Source organism: Plecotus auritus (genome assembly GCF_963455305.1).
Source record: "Plecotus auritus genome assembly, chromosome: X".
Classification (NCBI taxonomy): Eukaryota; Metazoa; Chordata; class Mammalia; order Chiroptera; family Vespertilionidae; genus Plecotus; species Plecotus auritus.
In genome coordinates, this window is record NC_137784.1 from 27522291 (window position 1) to 27549168 (window position 26878).

Consider the following 26878-nt stretch of genomic DNA (forward strand, 5'->3'; position numbering starts at 1 on the left):
TTTATGGTTACCAGTTTTTGCTTGTAAGAAAACATCAAACAAACCTAAAGCTGCAAATACACAATGTTAAATGTAGCTGAGAAATTCACTTGTGTTTATTCTGATAGACAAAACTGTATTTCAGATGAGCAACAACTCATGTATTACTGAGCTTGTTAATAATAAAACACTTCCAAACAACATTAGTGATGGTAGAAATATAGCATAGGGCTCTTCACTGCTAAGGAGAAAAAGTTATATAAGCAATCTACTTTTCAGTAAACTGCAAATATGTGTGCCTTAGCTGATAACATATTCTGTCACTTTTCAGCTTGTCATGTTGACAGAGAATGAAAACTTGATAAGACTTGAGATGTGATATTAGTCTAACAGCACACTGCATCCTCTACTAGGACTAAGAAAAGTGCCTCACTGATGCCAGCACCAAAGTACTGTTCTTCCATTATTAAGGAATAAAGAGATTCTCTCACAATCGAGAGTGTTTAGTAGCCGAAATCCCTTTCCAACAAATATCATATTTCTCATGCTGTTCTGACAATATGCAATTAACTAACTGCAAGACAGTCTGACCCAGATTTTACTATGTGTATTTATCAAGAAAACTGCTTCAAAATATTCTATAACACTAACATCTTTCTGGAAAATGTCCACTCATAGTTTCTTATGATTCTACATAGAAACATATACTTTTATAAAGGTTTCTCTCTAGGATGCATTTAATCACTTTTGTCTGTCACTGCTAAAATAAGAATAAGCCTGATACTTCATATTTACTTTTTAATTCTATAGAAAAGTCAGAAGAGTTTTTTTTAAGCATTTGAATAATAAAATAGTTTTTTTTCTTCCTGTTGTTTTGGCAACAGTTCTTAAGACAAGCTGAAAGCAGAACTTTGCTTTGGGAGGGAAAGCAAATTATTAAATACTATTGATGTGGTCCTGCTCTTAACAGAGTTTGCAATACAAGAGAACATAGGTGTGCTTTCAATGATTTTTTCCACTGCTTCTTTCTGCAAGAGGGCCAAAACCAGGACATACTGTTTTAGTGTCTTTGTTAACAAAAATAATTATTTATAACTTTTATATTAGAACTGTATATTTGATATAAAAATATGCTTATAATTAAACTATCCAAATTTGTATATTAAACAGGATTAAGATGAACAAGCTTGCAGTATGAGATTAGTTGCAAACTTATTCCCTATTATTGATATTTCCTTACATTTGAACAGTCAACAAATAACTCCCTTAACATAAATCCATCATAATTGTGTGCACAAATCAGTTAGCCCATTAGTTAACATCAGAGGACCAGGTGATAACCAGATGAATCCCACTCCTCTACTGAGACATTTAGACATTCAAATAAATCTATCACTATTCCTTTATTTTTTAATAAAGACATTTAAAATACTTGAAAAAAGCAGCCTTCTATTTTAAACAAAATGACCAACCTAATTGCTACTTTTTTGAACTACAGTGCTTACAGAAGAATCAATAATTTTTAGATTAATACCATTTCAATTTTTCTTCTTTATACAATTCTATTAAAACTTTCCAGTGGAATAGTAGAGAACATAGAGCAAAAGCTTTAATATGTACTTTTGTAAGGTAAATAAGTGTGCATACCGATCTAAGCCTCTTAACAACGTGTACAAGGTTAGTGTTTAAATCACTTCACTAGAGCAAATATTAATTCTATGTATAATAGGCAAATGCAAGTGTAGGGCTAGGGAACAACATATTACCATTTATGCTAATGGTCCATCTTGTATAAAAACACTTAAGTTTGTTACATATGCACAATTATTTGCTGTAATGTTTGATAAATGATTTAACGGGTATTTAAGACAAAAGCAACTCATGCATATGTCTTTCTAGTTGCCCCAATGGAAGGTAGAGACTCCCAATTTTCCTCATTCTAGATATGGCTGAGGCACAATTTCTAACCACATAATGAAAAGCACCTCTCCAAGTCTTGACACCTTTCCTAAGGAAATGCTGATTGCCAATGCATAACCTCCCATTAAAAAGAGTACTCTTGAAGATGGAATATGTACCATTAACAACTTACATTCAGAACTCCCATTAGATACTGATGGGCAGTTCACTATTCAAGAGCTCACTCAAGCAAAAAACCAATGGCAGTTTAGTCATTGGGTGGGAAAAGCAGGTGATAAGGACTCTAACAGTTAAATCCTTGTCAGCGCAAAAGGAACTTCTAAATGTTGCTTATGCCAGCTGCTCCCCTGCAGGCAATAGGAGATTCAGGCATTTCTCATTCCAACTAGTTTCTCACAATGGTTGCTGTTATATAGACCCTTCACTTGTCAAGAAAAATGACAAGAACATATTGGAAGTTTGCAACATTTGCCTATGTCTAATCAGCTCTCTTAATTTGTGCAGGTCCCTAAAATGGATGTAAAAGCTGGTTATGATGTTGACAGCCAAAAGGCAAAAGATATTAAATCAACTTAGCAAACTGCTTGACACTCCACAAGTGTTTTAGAAAATAGTGAGTTAGAAAAGATGCAGATGTAATCCTTGTTGGATGTTCCCCCCCACCCCTCAATTTGAGACTATTGGTTCTAGTAGTAGTCTTCGTAGTTCTTAGGGTTCAGGCAGTAAAGGATGGCACCCCCAAATGAGAATATAGTTGCACCCCACGCCAGGCCATAACCCCAGTTGAACTCATGGTAAATTTTCAGGCTCACAGTTTCAATAAACTTGATTGGGTAAAGGACCAGGCTGCAAACCTGTAAAACAACTGAAAGAAAAGCAAATCAAAATTAGAAAAATATATTTACAGGAAACAGGATAATATAACATATAAATACACATAGTTACAAGAATTACTTTTTAACCAAATAAACAAAAAGCCAAAACATCTGAAGCATTGCTTACTCTAGATAGTATATACTTTAAAATATTAACATTTTTCTTTGTTTAACACTATTTTTCACAATACAGTAAGAATTACTCTAATAATAATTAGTAAATCACCATAATAGTTTTTGGAAAAATAATTAGTGCAATATAGTAATTTCTATGGGCATACCAAGAAGTAATTATCACTTTACAAATACATACAGGGGTGAGGAAAAGTGGGCTTACAGTTACACAAATAAATAAAACAATAACTAATAAATATAAGAATAAACTATTTTGTGTACTCACAAGTGTAAACCTACTTTTTCCTACCCATATATATAATTATTAGTATTATGGCAAGTAGTACTAGTTAAGCTCAACTGTTCCATTATACAAAACCTGTGACCAGCAACCCAAGAATAGTGACCCCAAATATGAGCTAAAAACCTTATTTTTATGCTTTTGAGGAATTGGGGACTTCAAATTCATTTGTACTTATGAAAACAGTCAACTTGTGATTCAAAATGTGCTTTTGTTATTGCTTCTCAATATCATCTACCTCAGCCCAGTATTCCAGCAAGTCCTATTTTGATATTTTTGCTCATATTACTCTAGCAAAAACTATTTTCATTCTTTTCTTCTCATCCAGTCCATAACCCTCATTTTTAAAAAGCCTCAAAAGTCATCTTTGTCTAGAAGTCACACCAATTATATCCTATTACATATAACAGGTGACATTTATATATTTAATCCTTACTTTCAAAGAAAAATTAAATCACGAAGTCAGGGAAAATAATGGTACTGAAAAACCTAGGCTAATAAACGCTACTACAACAGAGCATAAAATTTAGCTTTTAGTTCTTAGTAAAATCTTTGCTCTCGGCCATACATAATAAAATAAAACAAGCAAATTAATCAGGAAGAAGGGCTTTAAATATATCTAAATAAAGTGGTGTTTATTCTGTGTATATTTTTATATGAGACATGGGATTACACAAGAGTTATCTCCCATTCAAAATCATAACTTGCTATAGAATCAATTAGATGGCACTTCTATTTTATAAATAAATTTCACTAGAATTTATGGGATGCATCTGCCTCATTCTCTACTATATGAAACAAATAATCTTCTCCATGAAAAATCTATGTGAGAGAAGCTGGCAAACTACCAAATCTGGTCTGTTGTTTGTTTTTGAAAAAAGTCTTATTGGAATACAGCTAGGCTCATTAATTTATGTACTGTTTGTACTACAAAGGCAGAGTTGAGCTGCTGCAACAGAAATGATGTGGCCCACAAAACCTTAAATATTTACTATCTGCACTTTATTTAAACAATTTGCCAGATGAGGGAGTACAAATGGTGGCTGAATAGGCAGACCTGTCCTGTACCTTGTCCCAGAGCCAGACTGGAAATACAGCTAAAGTGAAGACCATTTACCTGGATTTACCAACTGAAGTCAAGCTCAGGAGGAGACTTATATCAAGGAAGGACATAAAACACCTGGAGACTGCCATACATCTACATATTCCTTCCCTGCCTTTGTTTTGATTTTTCCTTGTTTTCATTCATTCTTTCTTTTTTTCTATTGTTCTTGCTCTCTTTTCTCTTTCCCAATTCTTTTTTCTCTCATGGCTGTTTTTTTGTGGTACTATAGGGGTCTTGTGTATGTTTGTGTTTTGTTTCTTTTGTTTCATATTTTGTTGTGTTGTATTTTGTTCTATTTGGTCAGCACCTCCATCTACGAATAGGACAATAACATTCAAGACACAAGTACAACAGGAGAACCCAAATAACTCAAGGGGTTTTCCCAGAGCACCCAGCTCAGGAGATCTAAGAGAATGCACAACTGGGTCCCACAAAACTCCTACTACATAAGACTACCCCACAAAATGTGGGAGGCATAGCAGTTTGATATAATACACAGAAACAAATACAAAGGAACAACAAAAATGGGGAGACAAAGAAAAACCCCAAATGAAAGAAAAGGCAAAATCACCAGAAAGGAACTAAATGAAATGGAGACAAGCAACTTGTCAGATAAAGAATTCAGAATAATGTTAATAAGAATGCTCAAAAAATTCAGAGAACTACAAGCAACTTAATGAGAATTATAAGGAACTTAATGAGAACTATAAGGAACTTAATGAGAGCTACAGCAATGTGAAAAGACAGGTTGAAACATTAAATAAAAATAAATTGGAAATGAAGAATGACATGGCTGAAATGAAGAACACCCTAGAAGGATTCAACCGTAGACTAGAAGAAGCTGAGGAATGAATTAGTGAATTAGAGCAGCAAATGGAAAATAAATAAAAAGCAGGAGAGTTTAAGGGAGCTCCGGGACACCATGAAACATAACGACATCTGCATGATAGGGGAACAAGAAGGAGCAGAATCTGAGGCAGGAATAGAGAACCTGTTTGAAGAAATAATAGCTGAAAATTTCCCTAACCTGGTGAAGGAAAAAGTCACTCAAGTTCAGGAAACAAAGAGAGTCAGAATCAAAATGAACACCAAAAGACCAACACCTAGGCACATATTAATTAAAATGGCAAACATTAAAGACAAAGAAGAATCTTAAAGGCTGCATGAGAGAGACTGAAAGTTATCTATAAGGGAGCTCCCATTAAGACTGTCAGCTGACTTCTCAATAGAAACACTTCAGGGCACAAGGGAATGGCATGAAGTACAAAAAGTAATGAAAACCAAGGGACTGAAGCCAAGACTACCCTATTCAGTAAGTCTATCATTCAAAATCAAAGGTGAAATAAAGAGCTTTGCAAACCGAAAAAGGCTAAAAGAGTTTATTACTACCAGACCAGCACTGCAAGAAATGCTAAAGGGATTATTGTAAGAAAAAATAGAGCGAAACAGAACACAGGCATAAAGAATAAGAATGAAAATAAATAAGGTTATCAATAATAACCTTAAATGTATTTGGCTCAAGTGCACCAATTAAAAGACATAGGGTAGCTGAATGATGAGGAAACATGACCCAAATATATACTGTCTAAAAGAGACACACCTCAGCCCAGCTGACATGGCTGAGTGGTTAAGCATTGAACTATGAATGAGAAGGTCACAGTTCCATTCCTGGTCAGGGCACAGGCCCGGGTTGTGGGCTCCATCCCCAGTGGGGGGCATGCAGGAGGTAGCTGATTGATGATTCCCTCTCATCATTGATGTTTCTATCTCTCTCTCCCTCTCCCTTCCCCTCTGAAATTTTATATATCTCTATATAGATAGATATAAATATAAAGCATACACTGAGTGGCCAGATTATGATGATCTCTGAATGCATAATAATCTGGCCACTCAGTATATATATATTAGAGGCCTGGTGCATGAATCTGTTCATGGGAGGGGTCCGGTCAGCCTGGCTAGGGGGAGGGGACATGGGTGGCTGGCCGGCCTGCCTGATGGTCAAACTCCTGGTCGAGGGGACAATTTGCATATTAGCCTTTTATTATATCGGACAGTGATCGGCAAGCTGCGAGCCGCGATTTGCTGCTCTATTGACTAATGAGTTTGCCGACCACTGATATAGGATATACACTGAGTAGCCAGATTATTATGTGTTCAGAGATCATAATAATCTGGCCACTCAGAGTGTGTGAGTGTGTGTGTGTGTGTGTGTGTGTGTGTGTGTGTGTGTGTGTATTAAGAAATAGCCAAAAGAGAGAGAGAGAGAGAGATGTCTCATCCCACCTCAGAAAAAAAGACTCTCACAAAGAATGAAAGCAAAGTTATGGAAAAAATTTTCCAGGCAAATGGAAATGAAAAGGCTGGGGTAGCAATACTCATATCTGCCTAAATAGACTTCAAAGTAAAGGCCATAACAAGAGATAATGAAGGCCCTTTCATAATACTAAAGAGATAGATACAACAGAAGGATAAAACTCTGGTAAACACATATGCACCCAATACAGAAGCATCCTATCTAATAAAAGAGCAATATGCAAATTAACCCTCACTCCACTACACCCACAAGCCATGCCCACTAGCCAATCAGGAGCGAGTATGCAAATTAACACAACCAAGATGGCTGCGGCCACGGAGAGAGCAGGAGGCTTGGGTTTCCCAGGCAATGGATAAAGCCAAGTTTTCCACACACACTAGCGGGCCCAGTCCTCCGCTCAAGGCTACAAAGTTTCAATTATAGAAGATAAATAAATCCCAACAAAAATGACGGCAGCCACGGAGCTGGAGAGAGCAGGAGGCTTGAATTGCCCCCGTCAATGGAGGAAGCCAAGCTTTCCGCCTGCCTTGGCAGGCCCAGGCCTCTGCTTAAGGCTACAAAGTTTCAATTATAGAAGATAAATAAACCCCAACAAAAATGGCTGCGGCCATGGAGCAAGCAGGAGGCTTGGCTCCACTCCAGGCTACAAAGTTTTAATTATAGAAGATAAATAAATCCAAGATCCCAGGGCCTCCACTTGGGTCGCCGGGGGCATGGCCAGCCTGCAAACCACCACAGGCCCCTCGCCCAGGCTGCTCCATGCCCCAAGGGAACCCTGACCCTGATCTGGGACACCCTTCAGGGCAAACCAGCTGGCCCCCACCCGTGCACCAGGCATCTATACTATCTAATAAAAAAGTAATATGCAAATTGACTGTCACTCCAACACTCAAGATGGCTGCCCCTATTTGGTCAAAGATCCTGCCCCCATGTGGACACAAGATGGCCACCACAAGATGGCCAGCAGGGGAGGGCAGTTGGGAGGGACCAGGCCTGCAAGGGAGGGCAGTTGGGGGCGATCAAGTCTGCAGGGGAGGGCAGTTAGGGGTGACCAGGCCAGCAGAGGAGGGAAGTTGGAGGTGACTGGGCCTGCAGGGAAGGGCAGTTGGGGGGGGGGACCCGGCCTGCAGGGGAGAGCAGTTGGGGGGGACCAGGCCTGCAGGGGAGGGCAGTTAGGTGCAAACAGGCTGACAGGGGAGCAGTTAGGCATCAATCAGGCTGGCAGGGGATTGGTTAGGGGGTGATCAGGCTGGAAGGCAGAAGCAGTTAGGGGCAATCAGGAAGGCTGGCAGGTGAGCAGTTGGGAGCCAGCAGTCCTGGATTGTGAGAGGGATGTCCGACTGCCCGTTTAGGCCCGATCCTACCTGGTAGGATCGGGCCTAAACAGGCAGTTGTACATCCCTCGAGGGGTCCCAGATTGGAGACGGTGCAGGATGGGCTGAGGGACACACAGCCTCCCGCCATGCATGAATTTTGTGCACCGGGCCTCTAGTCCAAATATATAAAAATACTTCTGGAGAATTTTAAGGCAGAGATTGACATCAATACAATCATATTAGGTGATTTTAACACATCACTGACATCACTGGATAGATCTTCTATACAAAAAAAAAAAAAAAAATCAACAAGGAAACTGCTATCCTAAACAACAAAATAGATCAGATGGAATTGACATTTTCAGAACATTTCACCCCAAAGCTACAGAATACACATTCTTCTCAAGTACATATGGGACATTTTCAAAGATAGACCACATGTAGGAAACCAAACAAGCCGCTTCAAGTTCAAGAATTTTGACATTATATCAAGCATCTACTCAGATCACAGTAGCATGAAATTAGAAATCAACTACACTGAAAACACTCAAAAACATGCCAACACATGGAGCTAAAGAGCATGTTATTAAACTCAAATATTCTTAATAAGTTATCTAATCCAAAAACTTAAAGAATTTGAAAGAGAACAAGAAAAAGGAGAAGGAAGGAAATAATAAAGATCAGAGAGGAGATAAATGACATAGAGAGTAAAAAAACCAATGCAAAGGATCAATAAAGTGAAGAGGTGGTACTTTAAAAAGATTAATAAGATTGATAAACCTCTATGCAGACTCAATAAGAAACAAAAAGAGAGGACCCAAATAAACAAAATCAGAAATGAAAAGGGTGAAGTAACAACTGACCCCACAGAAATACAAAGCATCGTAAAATAACACAATGAATGACTATACTCCAACAAGCTAGACAACCTGGACGAAATGGACACATTCCTAAAAAAGCACAATCTTCTAAAACTCAATCAGGAAGATCAGAAAACCTGAATAGGCCAATAACTAGTGATGAAATTGAAGCAGTAACAAAAAAAACAACAACAAAAAAAACACACAAAAACAACAACTCCCAGCAAACAAAAGCCCGGCTTTTCTTTGGCAGACAGTTTCACATGGGAGTTTTACCAAACATTCAAAGTAGAACTAACCCAGCCTACACAAAGTGTTCCAAAACATTCAAGAGGAACAAACACTAACAAGCTGTTTTTATGAGGTCAGCATTACCCTAATTCCAAATCCAGACACTAAAAAGGAAGAAATACAGGCCACTATCCCTGATGAACACTGATGCTAATATCCTCAACAAAATACTAGCACATCAAATCCAGCAATACATTAAAAAGATCATACACCATGACCAAGTGGGATTTATCCCGGGGATGCAAGGCTGGTACAATATTCGCAAATCAATAAATATGATTTCTCTCTATATATAAAAAATAGAGAAATATGCTAATTAACTGGGACACCTTAACAGGTAGACTGGACAGGAGGAGGCTGCGTGCGCAGCGTCGGGGGCGAGGTGGCAGGGGCCTCCATGCGCCTGCGCTGGGGGAGGGCCTGATCAGCAGTGGCAGAGGCTGCTTCAAGGGCTGGAGAGGAAGGCAGGGCCAGATCGGCAGCGGCCACAACTGCTGCAGGACCCAAGGAGCGAGGCAGGGCTGGACCGACGACTTGAGGGTGGGCGGCACCGCATGATTTTGAATTGTGCGCTGGGCTCCCTAGTATCACATAAACAAATTGCAAGACAAACTTCACATGATCATATCATTTGATGCAGAAAAGTCATTTGACAAAACCCAACACACTTTTTAGATAAAAAGTCTCAGCAAAGTGGGAATAGAGGGATCATACCTCAACGTAATAAAGGCCATATATGACAAATGTACAGTCAACATCATACTCAATGGGCAAAATAAAATCATTTCCCCTAAGAACAGGAACAAAATAGGGATGTCCGCTTTCACCACTCTTGTTCAACATAGTAGTGGATGTCCTAGCCATAGCAATCAGACAAGAAGAAAACATAAAAGGCATCCAAATTGGAAGGGACTAAGTAAAACTGTCATTATTTGCAGATGACATGATATTGTACATAGAAAATACTAGACTCCATAAAAAAACTACTAGAGTTAACAAATGAATTCAACCATGTAGCAGGATAGAAAATTAACAACCAGAAATCTATGGCATTTTTATACACCAATAATGAACTCTCAGAAAGAGAAATGAAAACAAAATCCCATTTACCATTGCAACAAAAATATTAAGATACTTAGGAATAAATTTAACCAAAGAGGTAAAAGGCCTGTACTTGAAAACTACAGGACATTGAAAAAAGAGATAGAGGAAGATATAAATAAGTGGAAGAATATACCGTGTTCATGGATTGGTAGAAGCAACATCATTAAAATGTCCATACTACCCAAAGCAATCTATACATTCAATGCAATCCCTAGTAAAATATCAATGGCATATTTCACAGATCTAGAACAAACATTCTAAAAATTTATATGGAACCAAAAAAGACCCCGAATAGCTGAAGCAATCTTGAGAAAGAAGAATAAAGTTTGAGGAATCACAATACCAGATATCAAGTTATACTACAGAGCCACTGTACTCAAAACTGCCTGGTACTGGCACAAGAACAGGAATATAGTCCAATGGAACAGAACAGAGAACCCAGAGATCAACCCAAGCCATTATGCTCAATTAATATTTGACAAAGGAGGCAAGAGCATATAATGGAGAAAAGACAGTCTCTTCAATGAAAGGTACTGGGAAAATTGGACAGGTACATGCAAAAAAAAAAATGAAACGAGACCACCAACTTATACCATATACAAGAATAAACTTAAAATTGATAAAATACTTAAATCTAAGGCATGAAATCATAAAAATCCTAGAAGAAACCAAAGGCAGCAAAATCTCAGACATCTCTCTTAGCAATATATTTACTGAAACATCTCCTAGGACAGTGGTCGGCAAACTGTGGCTCGCGAGCCACATGCAGCTCTTTGGCCCCTTGAGTGTGGCTCTTCCACAAAATACCACGTGCAGGCGCACACATACAGTGCGATTGAAACTTCATGGCCCATGTGCAGAAGTCGGTTTTCAGCTCTCAAAAGAAATTTCAATTGTTGTACTGATGATATTTGGCTCTGTTGACTAATGAGTTTGCCGACCACTGTCCTAGGACAAAGGAAATTAAGGAGAAAATAAAACAAATGGGACTACATCAAAATAAAAAGCTTCTGCACAGCAAAAGAAACCATCAACAAAATGAAAAGAGAGCCCACTGCATGGGACACCATATTTGCCTATGATACATCCAATAAGGGTTAATTTCCAAAATATATAAGGAACTCATACAACTTAACAAAAGAAGACAAACAATCCAATTAAAAAATGGGCAAAGGACCTAAATAGATACTTCTTCAAAGAGAACATACAGAAGGCCAGGAGACATAGGAAAAAAGGCTCAAAGTCATCATCAGTAAGATGCAAATTAAAATGACAATGAGGTATCAACTCACACCTGTCAGAATGGCTATCATCAACAAATCAACAAATGACAAGTGCTGGTGAGGATGCAGGGAAAAAGGAACCCTCTTGCACTGCTGGTGGGAATGCAGACTGATGCAGCCACTGTGGAAAACAGTATGGAGTTTCCTCAAAAAATTAAAAAGGGAACTCCTACTTGACCCAGGGATCCTACTTCTTGGAATATATCCTAAGAAACCAGAAACACCAATCAGAAAGAATATATGCTCCCCTATGTTCACAGCAGCACAGTTTACAATAGCTAAGATTTGGAAACAGCCCAAGTGCCCATCAGCAGATGAGTGGATAAAAAAGGTGTGGTACATTTATACCATGGAATACTAAGCATCAGTAAAAAGAATGATCTCCTAGCCTTTGAGACAGCATGGAGGGACCTGGAGAGCATTATGCTAAATGAAATAAGCCAGTCAGAGAAAGATAAGTATCACATGATCTCATTCATATGTGGAAATCTAATGAACAAAATAAATTTATGAACAAAATAGATCCAGAGACATAGAAGCAAGGAACAGACAGGAATTTCAAAGGGAAAGCAGGGGTTGGGGTTGGTAGGGAGTGATTAATGGGAACTTACATGCCTTTATGGACACAGACAACAGTGTTCAAGGCCTGGGAAGGACAGGTGAGGTTGTGGAGGGGGTCAATGGGGAAAAAAAAGCAAACAAAGGGGACATCTGTGATACTTTCAATGAAGAAAAAAAAAATAGGAGGATGAGTAGGAAGCACCCAGTGTGTGTGTGTGTGGTGGAGGGGGGGAGGATATTTGCCAACTCCTGATAATGTAAAGTCAATTTTTGGTTAAAATTATTATTATTTAACCCATCTTAAAAATACTGTAAACTCCAAAAGTGTAGCAACAAACATAAACAATTAAGGAGTAGGAGACAAGAATAAACCTTGATAAAGTAAAAAAAGATAGCTTATTACATTTTTTAAAAGAGTAATAGGATGGATAGTGTGCTTAATTAAACTAAAATTCTCTGCATTAAAATCTATTCTCATCTGTTCTTGGTAGCTGTAAAAGATCATTATTACCAATATGATTAATGTTCCTAGAAAGTCTGTATAACAGTCATCTATCTTGGGCATAAAACTTATGAAGTACAGAAAATTCATGAGGGCACGATTCCTCAAAATAATTAGTTTCAATGAAGCTCTATGTGAGGGTCAAGTGACCTTTCTGGAACCTGATATAAGAATTTTAAACATTTTTGCCCTGCAGTTCAACACTGCATGGGCCAACACTTTCACATTACTATTGAGAATGAATGGATAAACAGGTCCCTAAAAAAGGGGAATCTCTCAGCATCCAAAACAGAAATCACACCTTGTTTGTAGTTTAAACATCTGCTAAGTTTGAAGTCGTTGTTAGGACAACTGACAGCATATTATATAACCCACATGATTTGCAGCCAGTAAATTCCAAATGTGTATCAATTTTTAAAAAATTCAGCTAGCTCTGTGCCTTTGTGAAAGGGCACGTTCGTGTTTTAAATGTCTTAAAACTAACAAGCAGTCAATCACTATCAACCATGGGCTATAGGGGAAGAAAATGCCACAATTACTAAGTAATTAAAAAAAAAAAGGCATTTCTCCTTAAGGGTTCTGTACTCCGGTCACTAGTCAAATCATGACTGATCCTGGTAGGACAGGACTAAAATATGAATGTGAATAGGAATGGTAATCTATTTACTCATTGGAAAAATTCATTCACTCAATAAATATTTGAATATTTCTAAAGTGATACAGTTTGAGGCATTGGTAACTAAAATGCTACCCTCATGGGTAGGCAGTCCATTGTAATTAAATACAGAATATGGCAGTTATTGCTAAGGGACATAAAAATACACGAAAGCAAGTAAACAAGACAGAGGATTCTATACTCTTTTAGATAGTCGAAGAAGACCTCTCTGGGGAGGAGTCATTAGAGCACAGACCTGAATGAATGGGGGGGTGCAGGTCAATATAGTGGGGAGTGAGCAATCTGGGGGGAGGGTACAGGCAGTGCAAACTTCTGCTGCAGGAGCACACTGGGTGAAGAGAAATGTAAGTTTCACTAGTTGCAGTACATAGAGCAAGGAAGGGAGTGGCATGAGATGATAGAACAGACAGCCAGGGGCTCATTCAGGAATAGACATGTGAACCATGGTCAGAGGCCTGAGAAGTTTGAGCAGAGAAGTATTAACTGAGCTGAACTATATTCTAAAAAGATTAGACGGCTTTTTTGGTCAACCAGCCATCGTTATTCACAATACTTAAGATTTGGAAACAGCCCAAGAGCCCATCAGTGGAAATAAGCTAATCTGAGAAAGGCAAATATCACATGATCTCACTTATTTGTGGAATCTAATGAACAAAACTGATGGAATCTTTAGGAGAATCTTTAGGTCGTACTATATGATTCACAAGAGACCTTTTATTACACATGAGATCAACAAAATATTGATACTATCGTCACCACCTAAACTTCCAAAATATTTTTTATAAAGGTATTTTCTACTCTATTAGAAGTCTGGAATAGGTGCCCAATAAACAGTTGAACGAATGAGTGAGAGTAGTGATGAAATACTAGATCTACCAGTATAACTAATATGTATTCTTGAGCAAGTCACTTAAGAGATTTGAATTATATGTACTTCAGCCCTTCCAACCTTCATTTTTCTTCACTGGTACAAGAAGATGAACACTGAAATGAACAGCAGGGGGCAGCAGAACACTTCTGAGTTTATGATTTTAGCTCAAACTACCCTTCAAATGTTGAGAAATTTTTCTATTCCCAACTTTAAACAGCTTTAAAAAATTCATCTAACAGCCTAGATGATTCTGTCAGTGTCTTCATTATTGACAGTCACAGGGGCTTATTTTGCAGTCTTCAAATCAGATATGACTGACATGGTAAATTGAAGGGACCACAAGACTATTTCAGCATGAATCAAAAAGAACAATATATTCAAGGCTATTCTTATAAATGAAAATTGAAACACACAAAACAATGTACTGGGCTTTTAGTCTTATAAGCCCCCTTTTTAAATAGCTTTCTGACTTTTTGTAAAACCTCCATTTTACCTTGGTTGATATTTTAATCATAGAATGCTTCATAAAATGATGGCTGTTAAATTAATGAATATGCCATTGACCTCATACAATTCAAATGTCTGATGGTGCAAGTGATACATTATGATTTTTCAGTATAACCATGTTTATATCCAAATAGGTTTATACCTCTAAGGATATATATATTGAAATTTTCTTTCAGTTTCGTCAGAAAAAAATGTTGCCTTAAGATCACCAAGGGGATTAAATGAGGGGGGAAAACACAGGATGTGAGACAGCTGCAATACATCTGTAATTCCTAAAGTTACAGCTTTGTCAAGAAATATTATTTATTCACCTTTTAGAAGTTTAGACATTGTCACTGTGCTCTTTGAAATGCTTAACACACTAAAAACTGATAGGATAAACCTTTAGCCAATTTACCTTAAAATACAAGAAATGCCTCTCAATTTGTATGCAATGCAGCAACTGCATACTGCTTCTGCATAAGAAGGGAGGGTAGTAGAAAGAGTCATGCAACTTTAATACCAGTTTGAAAGTAATGAGTATATTTACCTGCTGCAAAAAGCATGACGGCAACAGGTCTGTAGAAGCGCCTTCGAGATCCCACGCAGATAGAAATCAAACCCACCAGGAATGCAATGAGAATGATGGCAGCACCGCCCAAGAGTAAAGCCAGAGTAGCAATCTGCCAATCTAAAAAGAAAAACAGAAAAACACTGCTTTTAAGCAGTAAGTCCTCAAGGGATCAAGAGAACTATGCTCAGCAGCCTTCACCTTGCTGCTGCTAAACGGATGTTAATTTACTGCATGCTAAGCATCCTTTGGGATTTGGAATGTTTTGCAACAAAAATTACTATAAATGTCCTATGTTAAACTCAGCAGAGTTTTTAGACCAGAAGTTTGCCATGCTTTTCTTCCAAGGATGCTATTTTAAGCATTCATGCTAAATTTGGTGCCCCCTCCCTGACCTACTTTCCTTATTATTATTACACTAGAGGCCCAGTGCACGAAATTCATGCATGGTGGGGTGTGTCGCTCAGCCCACCCAGCCTGCACCCTCTCCAATCTGGGACCCCTCCTGGTAGGATCGGGCCTAAACGGACAGTTGGACATCCCTCTCACAATCCAGGACTGCTGGCTCCCAACTACTCGCCTGCCTGCCTTCCTGATTGCCCCTAACCGCTTCTGCCTGCCAGCCTGATCACCCCCTAACCACTCCCCTGCCAGCCTGTTTGCCCCTAACTGCCCTCCACTGCAGGCCTGGTCACCCCTAACTGCCTCCCCTGCAGACCTGGTCCCCCCCCAACTGCTCTCCCCTGCAGGCCTGGGTCCCCCTCAACTGCGCTTCCCTGCAGGCCTGGTCGCCCCCAACTTCCCTCCTCTGCTGGCCTGGTCACCCCTAACAGCCCTCCCCTGCTGGCCTGATTGCCCACAACTGCCCTCCCTTGCAGACATGGTCCCTCCCAACTGCCCTCCCCTGCTGGCCATCTTGTGGTGGCCATCTTGTAGCCACATGGGGGCAGCCATCTTGTGTGTTGGAGTGATGGTCAATTTGCATATTATCCTTTTATTAGATAGGATTAGATAGGATAGAGGCCTGGTGCATGGGTGGGGACCAGCTGGTTTGCTCTAAAGGGTGTCCCGGATCAGGGTGGGGGTTCACTTGGGGCATGGGGCGGCCTGGACAAGGGGCCTGTGGTGGTCTGCAGGCCAGCCACGCCCCCTTGATGACCCAAGTGGAGGCCCTGGTATCTGGGATTTATATTCTATAATTGAAACTTTGTAGCCTTGAGCAGAGGCCTGGGACCGCCAGGGCAGGTGGCAAGCTTGGCTTCCTCCATTGCTGGGGGCAACCCAAACCTCCTGTTCTCTCCAGCTCCGTGGCTGCAGCCATTTTTGTTGGGATTTATTTATCTTCTATAATTGAAACTTTGTAGCCTTGAGCGGAGTCCTGGGACCGCCATGGCTGGCGGAAAGCTTGGCTTCCTCCATTGCCGGGGGCAACCCAAGCCTCCTGATCTCTCCATGGCCGGAGCCATCTTGGTTGGGTTAATTTGCATACTCGCTCCTGATTGGCTGATGGGCGTGGCTTGTGGGTGTAGCGGAGGTATGGTCAATTTGCATATTACTCTTTTATTACATAGGATTTTCTATTGAACTCTATAAAGCTCAGAGATCTTAAGTACAAAAAGTAGATAACTTGATGAATTTTAATATGTAATATACACCCAAGTAAATACCATCCAGATTAAGATACAGAATATTTCCATCACCCAGAAGGTTCCCTCATGCCCCTCCCCAGTCAATGATCACCTCCACACAGGCTACTGATGGACATCTATCATATATCTTATGGAAGAATTTTTCTTGTCTTTAAACTATATGTAAACGGTTTGAATTCTTTTATGTCTGGCTTTTAGGTTTGTTGTAGCAACAGTGCTTTTAAAAATATTGCTGTGCTTTCTTGGAAAGCCTTCCTTTTCACACACACACACACACACACACACACACACACACACCACCCACCCACCCACCCAGTTTTTATTTGCCTCCCTCCTCCCCTTCACAAAAACAACCCCCCAACTCCCCAGCAAATTAGCATTAGGGGGATTTGTTGTTGTTTTTCCTCCCCTTTTTCATTTCATTGTAACCTTACTTTTGTATTTACCACCACAGAAATGGTTTCTGAAATTATGAATTTCCAGGGATCCAAAATGACCTCTCAATGGCTGATTAGCCCCTTTCTTCATTCATGCACACAGGCAGTAAGCATATGGGCACTTTAAGAGTCTCTCATGCCCTGAGTGAAACATAAACCTCACTGAAATGCATTTGTCATTTCTTATAAAAGAAAGATGTAGAAATAGTATGACGGAAAACTGGCCTACTTTCCATTCCATAAAAAGAGCAAAATGTTCTCTATGAACAAACAAAGTGAATAGATAAAAGCACTATCCAGCTTATTAGGAATCATCACAGAAAATGATACTGGGGAGAACATTTTTCAGCAGGGATTGTTTGGAAGTCCCAGGCTGCTTCTTCTGGCTCTCACTTTAATGTACGTGCAGGAAATGAAAATAGACTTTAATCCATGATTAAATTGCCATTTAGTCTATCCAAAGTCAAGAACTCATGATATTTGGATGCTGCACACTGAAATTATCTTTCTAGAAACCTTCCAAAGTGCACTCTTTGCTGCTGGAGTCTAAGAGATAAATGGAGGAACCTATAATATCCTATACTTAATTTATATTTGTATATACCTGCCTCAAGGGTCCTCTTGTAGATCCTCTTCTAATAAATTCTGGATAATAACTGGCATTAAACTAGAATTTGCACTGTGTTCAGGAAACAACAAACACATAAACAAGGGGAAAACAGAACAAATCCACATTTTTTAAAATATAAAGATGAATCACAAAAGTAGAGAACATTTTTTCATGAAACAAAGTCATATAAATTCAAACAAAAGTATATCTGTCTTTCAACTAGAGTTTAAAAGTATACCCATACTATGGCTTTATATTTGATAACAGCATGTAGCTTTGAATTTTAAAAAAACCCCAAAGAATAATCTTTACATTTGGAAATCTCTAAATTTATTTTTAGAAGTTTATATACATAGCACAAACATTGCACTTTAACAAAACAGAAATCCTTCTGAAAACATAAGTTGAAATTTCTGAGTAATAAATCAAATTTTTAAATATATATTTTTATTGATATCAGAGAGGAAGGGAGAGGGAGAGAGAGAAACATCAATGTTGAGAGGGAATCACTGATCAGCTGCCTCCTGCACGCCCCTTACTGGGGACTGAGCTCACAACCTGGGCATGTGCACTTGACCTGAATCGAACCTGGAACCCTTCAGTATGCAGGCTGATGCTCTATACACTGGGCAAAACCAGCTAGGGCATAAATCAAATTTTAATCTTATCAAACAAAGTATTTGGGATACAAAGAAAATAATATCTTATCCATCCATCCATCTATCCATTCAGTTCTGGAGATTTTGTTTAAGAGAACCCATGCTGAATACTTTCTGGTTGTACTACTACTTTTATTTTATTTTATTTCTATTTTATTGTTGACAGCATTACAGATGTCTCCCATTCCCCCCCACACACACCTCCTTTACGTTCCTCCTCTCAGTCCCTACTCACCCTCCAGGTATTCGCCCCCTATTGCCTGTGTCCATGGGCTATGTATATCTATATATCTATATATATAAAAGGCTAATATGCTAAGTGTCCGACTATCTGACTGGTCGCTATGATGCGCACTGACCACCAGAGGGCAGACACTCAAGGCAGGAGCCATGATGTGCACTGGCCATTTACAGAGTAATGGCACCATGGACCTGGCACCCACCAAGCAACACTCGGCTTCCCCCAAGTAGGACACAGGCCCCACCACCACCCCAGAGCAACAACCCACCAAACTGCAACCACCGCTGCCAAGACCAAATGGCACAAAATGTGGCCCACATCACAGCCCAGCCCAGCCTGGAAACAGTGGCTGTGGGTGCCAGGTAATGACGTCATGTAGCAATGCCCGGCTTCCACTCCCTAGTGACCGACCTCCTGGGAGTGTCTTCAGCCCAAGAACACAGGTGGAAACATTTTACACTAATCAAATGTCTGTGAAGTGTTTTCCCATGCCTCATCTCATTTGATCCTCACAGAAGTCCTGGAGTAGGTAAATAGGAGAATCGGTGGAATCCTATTTTCAGTAGCCAGAAAACGGAGATTTAGAAAGCTTAGAAACTTGACCTGACTGAAAAGAAGTAAGAAATGGTGGACCTTGAAAATGACTTCAGGGTTTCTCACTGCGCAGAATATAGTCAAACACTGCTGCAGTTATATATTTTACCCTTTGTTCTCCCTGCATGATCTACAATAATAATCTGTTTCGTGTTGATATTTACTGCTGTGTTGCTGACAATTACCTGAAAGAGAAGTTGGGGTGCTTCACTGGGCTGGAAAAAGTTTAGCTAAATCAGAAAGCAGGTCTAATTAAGCAAGTTTATTCTATATCTATAAAAGGCTAAGTTTAATCATGCATGCATGATAAAGCTCTCGCTGGTGCCAATCGCACACGTGTGTTTTGATCTGTTATTGTCAATCGTGAATTTGGTTGACACTTCTATTATAGAGAAAGAGTGAATAGTGATATTAAAAATTTTTTTCTAATTGATTTCCTTTCAGTGTCCACGAATTCATGCACTGGGCCACTAGTAAGTATGTAAGTTCTTTGGTTTATCTTTTCCCAATCCTCACACTGAGGTATGTCAGTTTGTTCCATGCCTCCATGCTTCAGTCTTGGTTAATTCATTTTGTTCATTAGATTTCACAAATAAGTATGATAATGTGACATTTGTCTTTCTCATATTGGCTTATTTCACTTAGCATAATATTCTCCAGCTCCATCCATGCTGTTCCAAAGGGTAAGAGATCCCTCTTTTTTACAGCTGCATAGTATTTCACTGTTTAAAAGGCCTACGGGTTTTGTTTTTCTTTATCACTCATCTACTGATGGCCACTAGGGCTATTTCCAAATCTAGCTATTGTAAATAATGCTGCAATGAACATAGAGATACATATTCTTTATGATTGGTGTTTTGGAATTTTTAGGGTATATTCCTAGACTAGGGATCACTGGATCAAATGGAAGTTCCCTTTTTTATTTTTTGAGGTAACTCCATACTGTTTTCCACAGTGGCTGTACCAGTCTGCATTCCCACCAGCAGTGAACTAGTGTTTCCTTTTCTCCACATCCTGGCCAGCACTTGATGTTTGTTGATTTTTTGATGGTAGCCATTCTGACAGGTGTGAAGTGATATCTCATTGTGGTTTTAATTTGCATTTCTCTGATGATTAGTGACTTTGAGCACTTTTTCATATGTCTCCTGGCCATTTGTATGTCCTCTATGGAGAAATGTCTACTCAGGTCTTCTGCCCATTTTTTAATTGGATTCTTTGTCTTCCTTTTGTTCAGTTGTATGAGTACTTTATATATTTTGGATATTAACCACTTATCAGATGTATCATTGGCAAACATGTTTTTCCATACAGTAGGTCACTTTTCATTTTGGTGGTGGTTTCTTTTGCTGTACAGAAGCTTTTTATTTTGATGGAGTCCCATTTATTTATTTTGTCCTTAGTTTCCTTTGCCCTAGGACAGTGGTCGGCAAACTGCGGCTCGCGAGTTTGCCAACCACTGGGATAGGGGCTTAATCACAAGGAACAACAACAGCCTGTAATTTTTGGAATCGAGAGTCTAGGTCAGTGGTCAGCAAACTCATTATTCAACAGAGCGGCAAACTGCGGCTTGTGAGCCGCAGTTTGCCAACAACTGCCCTAGGAGATGCTTCAGTAAATATACTGCTCTGAGATGTCTGAGATTTTGCTGCCTGTGGTTTCTTCTATGATTTTTATGGTTTCATGCCTTACATTTAAGTCTTTTATCCATCTTGAGTTCATTCTTTTGTATGGCATAACTTTGTGGTCTAGTTTCATCTTTTTGTATGTGTCTGTCCATTTTTCCCAAAACCATTTGTTGAAGAGACTGTCTTTATCCATTGTATGTTCCTCTCTCCTTTGTCAAATATTAATTGACCATAATGGTGTGGGTCAACTTCTGGGGTCTCTGTTCTGATCCACTGATCTATATGCTTGTTCCTGTGCCAGTAACAGGCTGTTTTGGATATAATGGCTTTGTATTATAGTTTGATATCTGGTATTGTGATGTCTCCTACTTCATTCTTCTTTCCCAAAATTGCTGCAGCTATTCAGGGTCTTTTTGTTCCATATAAACTTTTGGAGTATTTGTTCTAGTTCTGTGAAATATGCCGTTGGTATTTTACTAGGGATTGCGTTGAATCTATAGATTGCTTTGGGTAGTATATACATTTTAATAATGTTAATTCTTCAAATTCATGAGCATGTCATATGTTTACATTTTTTTTTTTTTGGTATCTTCTTTTTTCAATGTCCTATAGTTTACCAAATATAGGTCTTTTACCTCCTTGGTTAATTCCTGGGTATCTTATCTTTTTGTTATTGTTGCAATGGTAAATGGGATTGTTGTTTTGTTTTTTTGTTTGTTTCTCTTTTGGAGAGTTCATTATTGGTGTATGTAAATACCATCGATTTCTGGATGCTGAATTTGTATCCTGTTACCTTGCCGAATTCATTTAAGTCTAGTAGTTTCTTGGTAGAGTCTTTAGGGCTTTCTATGTACAATATCATATCATCTGCGAATAATTGAGTTTTATTTCCTCCTTTCCAATGTGGATGTCTTTCATCTCTTCTTCTCTGATCGCTGTGGCTAGGACTTCTAGGACCATGTCAAACAGGAGTGGTGAAAGTGGACATCTTTGTCTTGTTCCTGTTCTTAAGGGAAACACTTCTAGTTGTTGCCCATTGAGCATTATGCTAGCTGTAGGTTTGTCATATATGACCTTTATTATTGAGGTTATGATCCCTCTATTCCCACTTTTCTGAGAGTTTTTATCAAAAAAGGGTGCTGGATTCTGTCAAATGCTTTTTCTTCATCTATTGATATGATCATGTGATTTTTTGTCTTTCAATTTGTTTATGTGATGTATCAAGTTTATTGATTTGCAAATATTGTACCAGCCTTGTATCCCCGGAATCAATCCCACTTGATCATGGTGTATGATCTTTTTAATATATTGCTGGATCTGATTTGCTAATATATTGTTGAGGATTTTAGCATCTGTGTTCATCAGGGATATTGGCCTGTGATTTTCTCTCTTTGTAGTGCCTTTATCTGGTTTTGGAATTTGGATAATGCTGGCTGGTCTCATAAAACGAGCTTGGAAGTGTTCCTTCCTCTTGAATTTTTGGGAATAATTTGAGGAGGATAGATTTTAGTTCTTCTTTGGTAAAATTCTCCTGTAAATCCATCCGGTCCAGGACTTTTGTTTGCAGGGAGTTTTTAAATTACTAGTTCACTTTCATCAGCTGTTATTGGCCTTTTCAGGTTTTCCAATTCTTCCTGATTTTTTGTATGTTTCTAGGAAGTTGTCCATTTGCCTAGGTTGTCCAGTTTGTTGGCATATAGTTGCTCATAGTATTTCCTTGCAATCCTTTGTATTTCTGTGATGTCCTCTGTTATATCGCCTCTTTAATTTCTGATTTTTGTACTGTTACTTTTATAAAATTATTACGATTTTCAGCAAATTCCTATGAATTATTTTAAATAAAAATTTCAAGGTATCTATTTTATTAAATCAAGATACAAATATTTACTCATTTAAAAATATCTTAAAAGTACAATAGAATGCTTTTTTCTGATAAGCCCGTTCACATTACGCATTATGCATAAAATGCTAAAATGTGACTATTTCCACTTTCAACCCAAAATAAATCAGAAATTAATTTTGGTCACTTTCTCTACTTTAAATATCCTCAAAGAATAGCTAAACCACACATATATTTGCATTTTGTAAAGATAGACTAAGATAAGAAAAAAAAGGGGCAAACTTTCTCTATAAAGGGCCAGATAGTGAATATTTTCGGATTTGTGGGTTATGATCTCTGTTGCAACTACTCAGCTATGCCATATAGTGGGAAAACAGCATAGACAATACATAAATGAATGAGCATGACAATATCTCAATAAAATTTTACATAAAAACAGGTGGTGGACTGTTGGTTGTTGTTGTTGTTTTTTTGGGGGGTCCATCTTATTTTTTAACATCTTTATTGTTGAAAGTATTACATGTCTCCTTTTTTCTCCCACTGACACCTTATAACCCATTCCTGCTCCCACCACCCTATTGTCTGTGTCCATGGGTTATGCATATATGCATACAAGTTCTTTGGTTGATCTCTTCCTACCCACCCCCGCCTTCCCTCTGAGATTCAACAGTCTGTTCCATGTTTCTATGTCTCTGGATCTATTTTGTTCATCTGTTTATTTTGTTCTTTAGATTTGGTAGACTGGCTTTGATCCTCCTAGTGTAGTTTGCTGACCCCTGGCCTAGACTTTATGTACCATTTTAAATGTCAAACTTTTTTCTAGGTAAAGGTCTCTCAGACAATAATAAATTCATAATGAAGTTGATTTGATAAATGAATAATACAGGAGTACAAAGTGATGGTTATCCAATTTAGCAAGAGAAAACTGTAAAAATCTCAGATAATGTTGAACTCCCTTAAAATAATAATACTTTATTCCATATGGACCACCACATAAAATGCAATAGAAGCTGCCAGGAGACTAACAGTTACTAAAAGGGCCCAGAACCTAATTAGAAAGGGAAACTCTTCTAGCACAGAAAATAGTTCTGAAAAGTAAATGAATACACTGAGTTCTGATTTTCTTCTAAATGTCCTATATTTATTTTTAGTACTAAGGGTTATAGCTAATGAGAAAGTCACTCTGGACATAAAGTAAAAAAGGCATGGCACCAGCACCACCACCTTTGTGATACTGCTACCCTTCTCTTTGGTCCAAAACCATAGATATGCCTCCTCAAACAGAAAAGCCATTTTATTTTCCAAGAGAGAATAGAATTGGGCCATGTTTGCCACTCTCCTGGCTAGAGGCTGGGGCTCACACTGAAGTATGGAGGCTTTATCTCTGGTGGACCGTGCCAAGTTTGGGGATTGTTGTCATTATATCCATTTAAAATGATTCACTCAGGCAGGTTGCCCAGGACCAAAGCTCTTAACTCGCTGACCAGATGAGCATCCATCAGGAAGCTGAAAGAGTGGTTCGATATGGCTATCACAGTCAAAGAAGCCTCGGGCACTTATCAAGGTTCAGCACTATCCATTTTGGAGCTGCGAACATGCTTATGTTGGTGTGTCTCTTTTAGTAAACAACTAGAATCCATTGTCCAAATATTAGGACCTGCCTTACAGGTGAGCTAAAGTCAGGGACTATGTAGATCGGCATGATACCATTTCCCTCTTTCTTATTGAGCAAGATTAGAATATGGGGAATTTAAAAATGAAAAATACTTTTATAGATACCTACCAATTGCCATTAAAGTAATAGGCTAGCATTTATGTTTACCAATATTTACTTATCTACCAAATGTAGATTTGAAATGAATATATACATATAAAATATTTTGTTATATACTATAGGATGGGCAATCTACAATGATATAATAAAGACTAGAAAACCTGTCTCTACACTAATGGTTTTTCCATTAGAAGATTTGCATGGCAGAAATACTTACTATCCCATATTCAGTGTTGGCATAACAAATTAAAATGTCATAAAATTCTTAATTTTCAACCCCATTTCTTTAAAAAATCATGTTTTAAGTTCTCATAATTGGTGAATTTCTATATCAATCTTCGTGTCCTAATTTTATAGTCCTCACAGTATTTAGTCAGATGAAGTGTTAAAAGTCCTTAGAGATTTATTACTCTGCATTAGTTTTACACATTTCAATAAATGATATACTTAAGTGAAGTGGAGCAGTGAACAGAAATAAGCTCTGCAGAACATCAATGGCCATGGTGCTGTTTTACAAAGTGCACTGCTCTGCACAATTAAAGCTGGTTCAATGGCAGGCCAGCCGATTTGAAATCTGAGTTTCGTTTCTAAGACCTGAAAGAACAAGTGAAAATTAGTTTTGAGGAAGAAATGTATACTTTTTGTCCATAAACCACGAGGGCTCAAATGTGCTAGGAGGAATGTTCTGGATCCAGAAATCAACCCGGAAAAGAGGCTGTCATTGTATATATATCAGGTTCCAATTGAGAGTATTTTGGCAAAATTGACACAGTGGGCACACTGGAAGCATGGAAACTGCACCTAGGGAAGCCAAGACTCAAGATAAGTTTGTACTTCTCCAGTAGTGCTTTCTCTAACAGAAAAAAGGGGGGGGGGAAGAACCCATGAATGAATATATATGTTATACTCTTATATGTTATACTTTGCTCTGTAGTTAACAGAACAAAAACTGAGCAGTCCTTTTGTCATAATGAGGGGAGCAGAGTTTGCCACCACAAAATACACCTTTGGGGGGGGGCGCTATTGATTATTTTAAGCTGATTATTTTTAAGAAACAAAAAACTCAGGAAACAACTTAGACCTGCCCCCTAACTGCCTAAAAGAATTTAGGTAGAGGACCTGCTCCAGGAAGTGAGCTATCATCAGAGGTAACTATAGTTTAATCTGATCCAGTGTGTGACAGACAGGGAGGCACCTAGCAAGGCCCTTCCTTGACCAAGTCTTCTAGGTACCCCACTGTTAAAGTTGGCCCAGAAAACTTTTGTTTACCAAACATTTGCTTTTCCTCTCCATGTGAACAGCCTTCTCCTCTTTGAAGTCCAACCACTACAGTCCTTACTCCTTAGGTCCAGAATGGCATATAAACCTCAACTGCCCTATTTGTCCTAGGGGCCCCATATTCTTATGGAACCACCATAAGTACATAGGTAACGAATTTGGTTATTTTTTCCTGTTAATCTGTCTCATGTCAATTTAAATCTTAGGCCAATTTAGATTTGCAGCCTCTCCACACCCCACAATAAAATCAAGTCCAAAATTAATATGCAACACAGGAACTAAATTCAAATCCTCTTTCAAGGTATTTTTATTAGTTGGCACCAGAATTTCCAATGTTTACAAATGCTTTAGTATTCTACAGAATTGTGCAGACTTATTTTACAGTCTCACATGACAGTTTTGAAACCGCCACTGCATTATGAAAATTCTATTGGCCACATTATAACTGCCAAATCAGAGAATTCCCATTCCCTTGGGGAATTCATGGTCAAAATTTACTTCTGATTTTTAGGAAAGGCAAAATATTTTTTTTAATATTTTATTGATTTTTTACAGAGAGGAAGGGAGAGGGATAGAGAGTTAGAAACATCGATCAGCTGCCTCCTGCACACCTCCTACTGGGGTTGTGCCCGCAACCAAGGTACATGCCCTTGGCCAGAATCAAACCTGGGACCCTTGAGTCCGCAGGCCGACGCTCTATCCACTGAGCCAAACCGGTTAGGACAGGAAAGGCAAAATCTTGACGATGATAAATTTTCCACACTTTGGAGCCAAGGTTGATGCACCACACCGGTACCTAAAACTTTCCTTCATCCATTTCATTTCAAAACATTTACCTTGTCAAACACTGGCTAATTTATTTATCTCTGTAGATATCTCTGTAGTTACTGCTTATAAGCTGAGATTAGTTCTACTGCATGTAAGTCCCTAACCTAAGCACACAATTGCCACTTTTTTTTTTAGCATATTAGATATAATTAAAAATAATGAAGAAGCCGATTTTAACCTTAAAATTCAACTCCCAGTTTAGGTGGGGTAGTAT

General features: G+C 38.6%; 1 protein-coding gene across 1 annotated transcript in view; it reads right to left on the reverse strand.

The window, feature by feature from the left end:
- Positions 1-69: 69 nt before the first annotated feature.
- TMEM47 (transmembrane protein 47) overlaps positions 70-26878 on the reverse strand; it is a 37846-nt gene continuing 11037 nt past the window's right edge. The window contains exons 2-3 of the mRNA XM_080652158.1: positions 15109-15249; positions 70-2764 (exon numbers count right to left, since the gene is read on the reverse strand). Coding sequence (XP_080508284.1) covers positions 2586-2764; positions 15109-15249 — 320 coding nt within the window. The 3' untranslated portion in view covers positions 70-2585. The remainder of the gene's footprint in view (positions 2765-15108; positions 15250-26878) is intronic.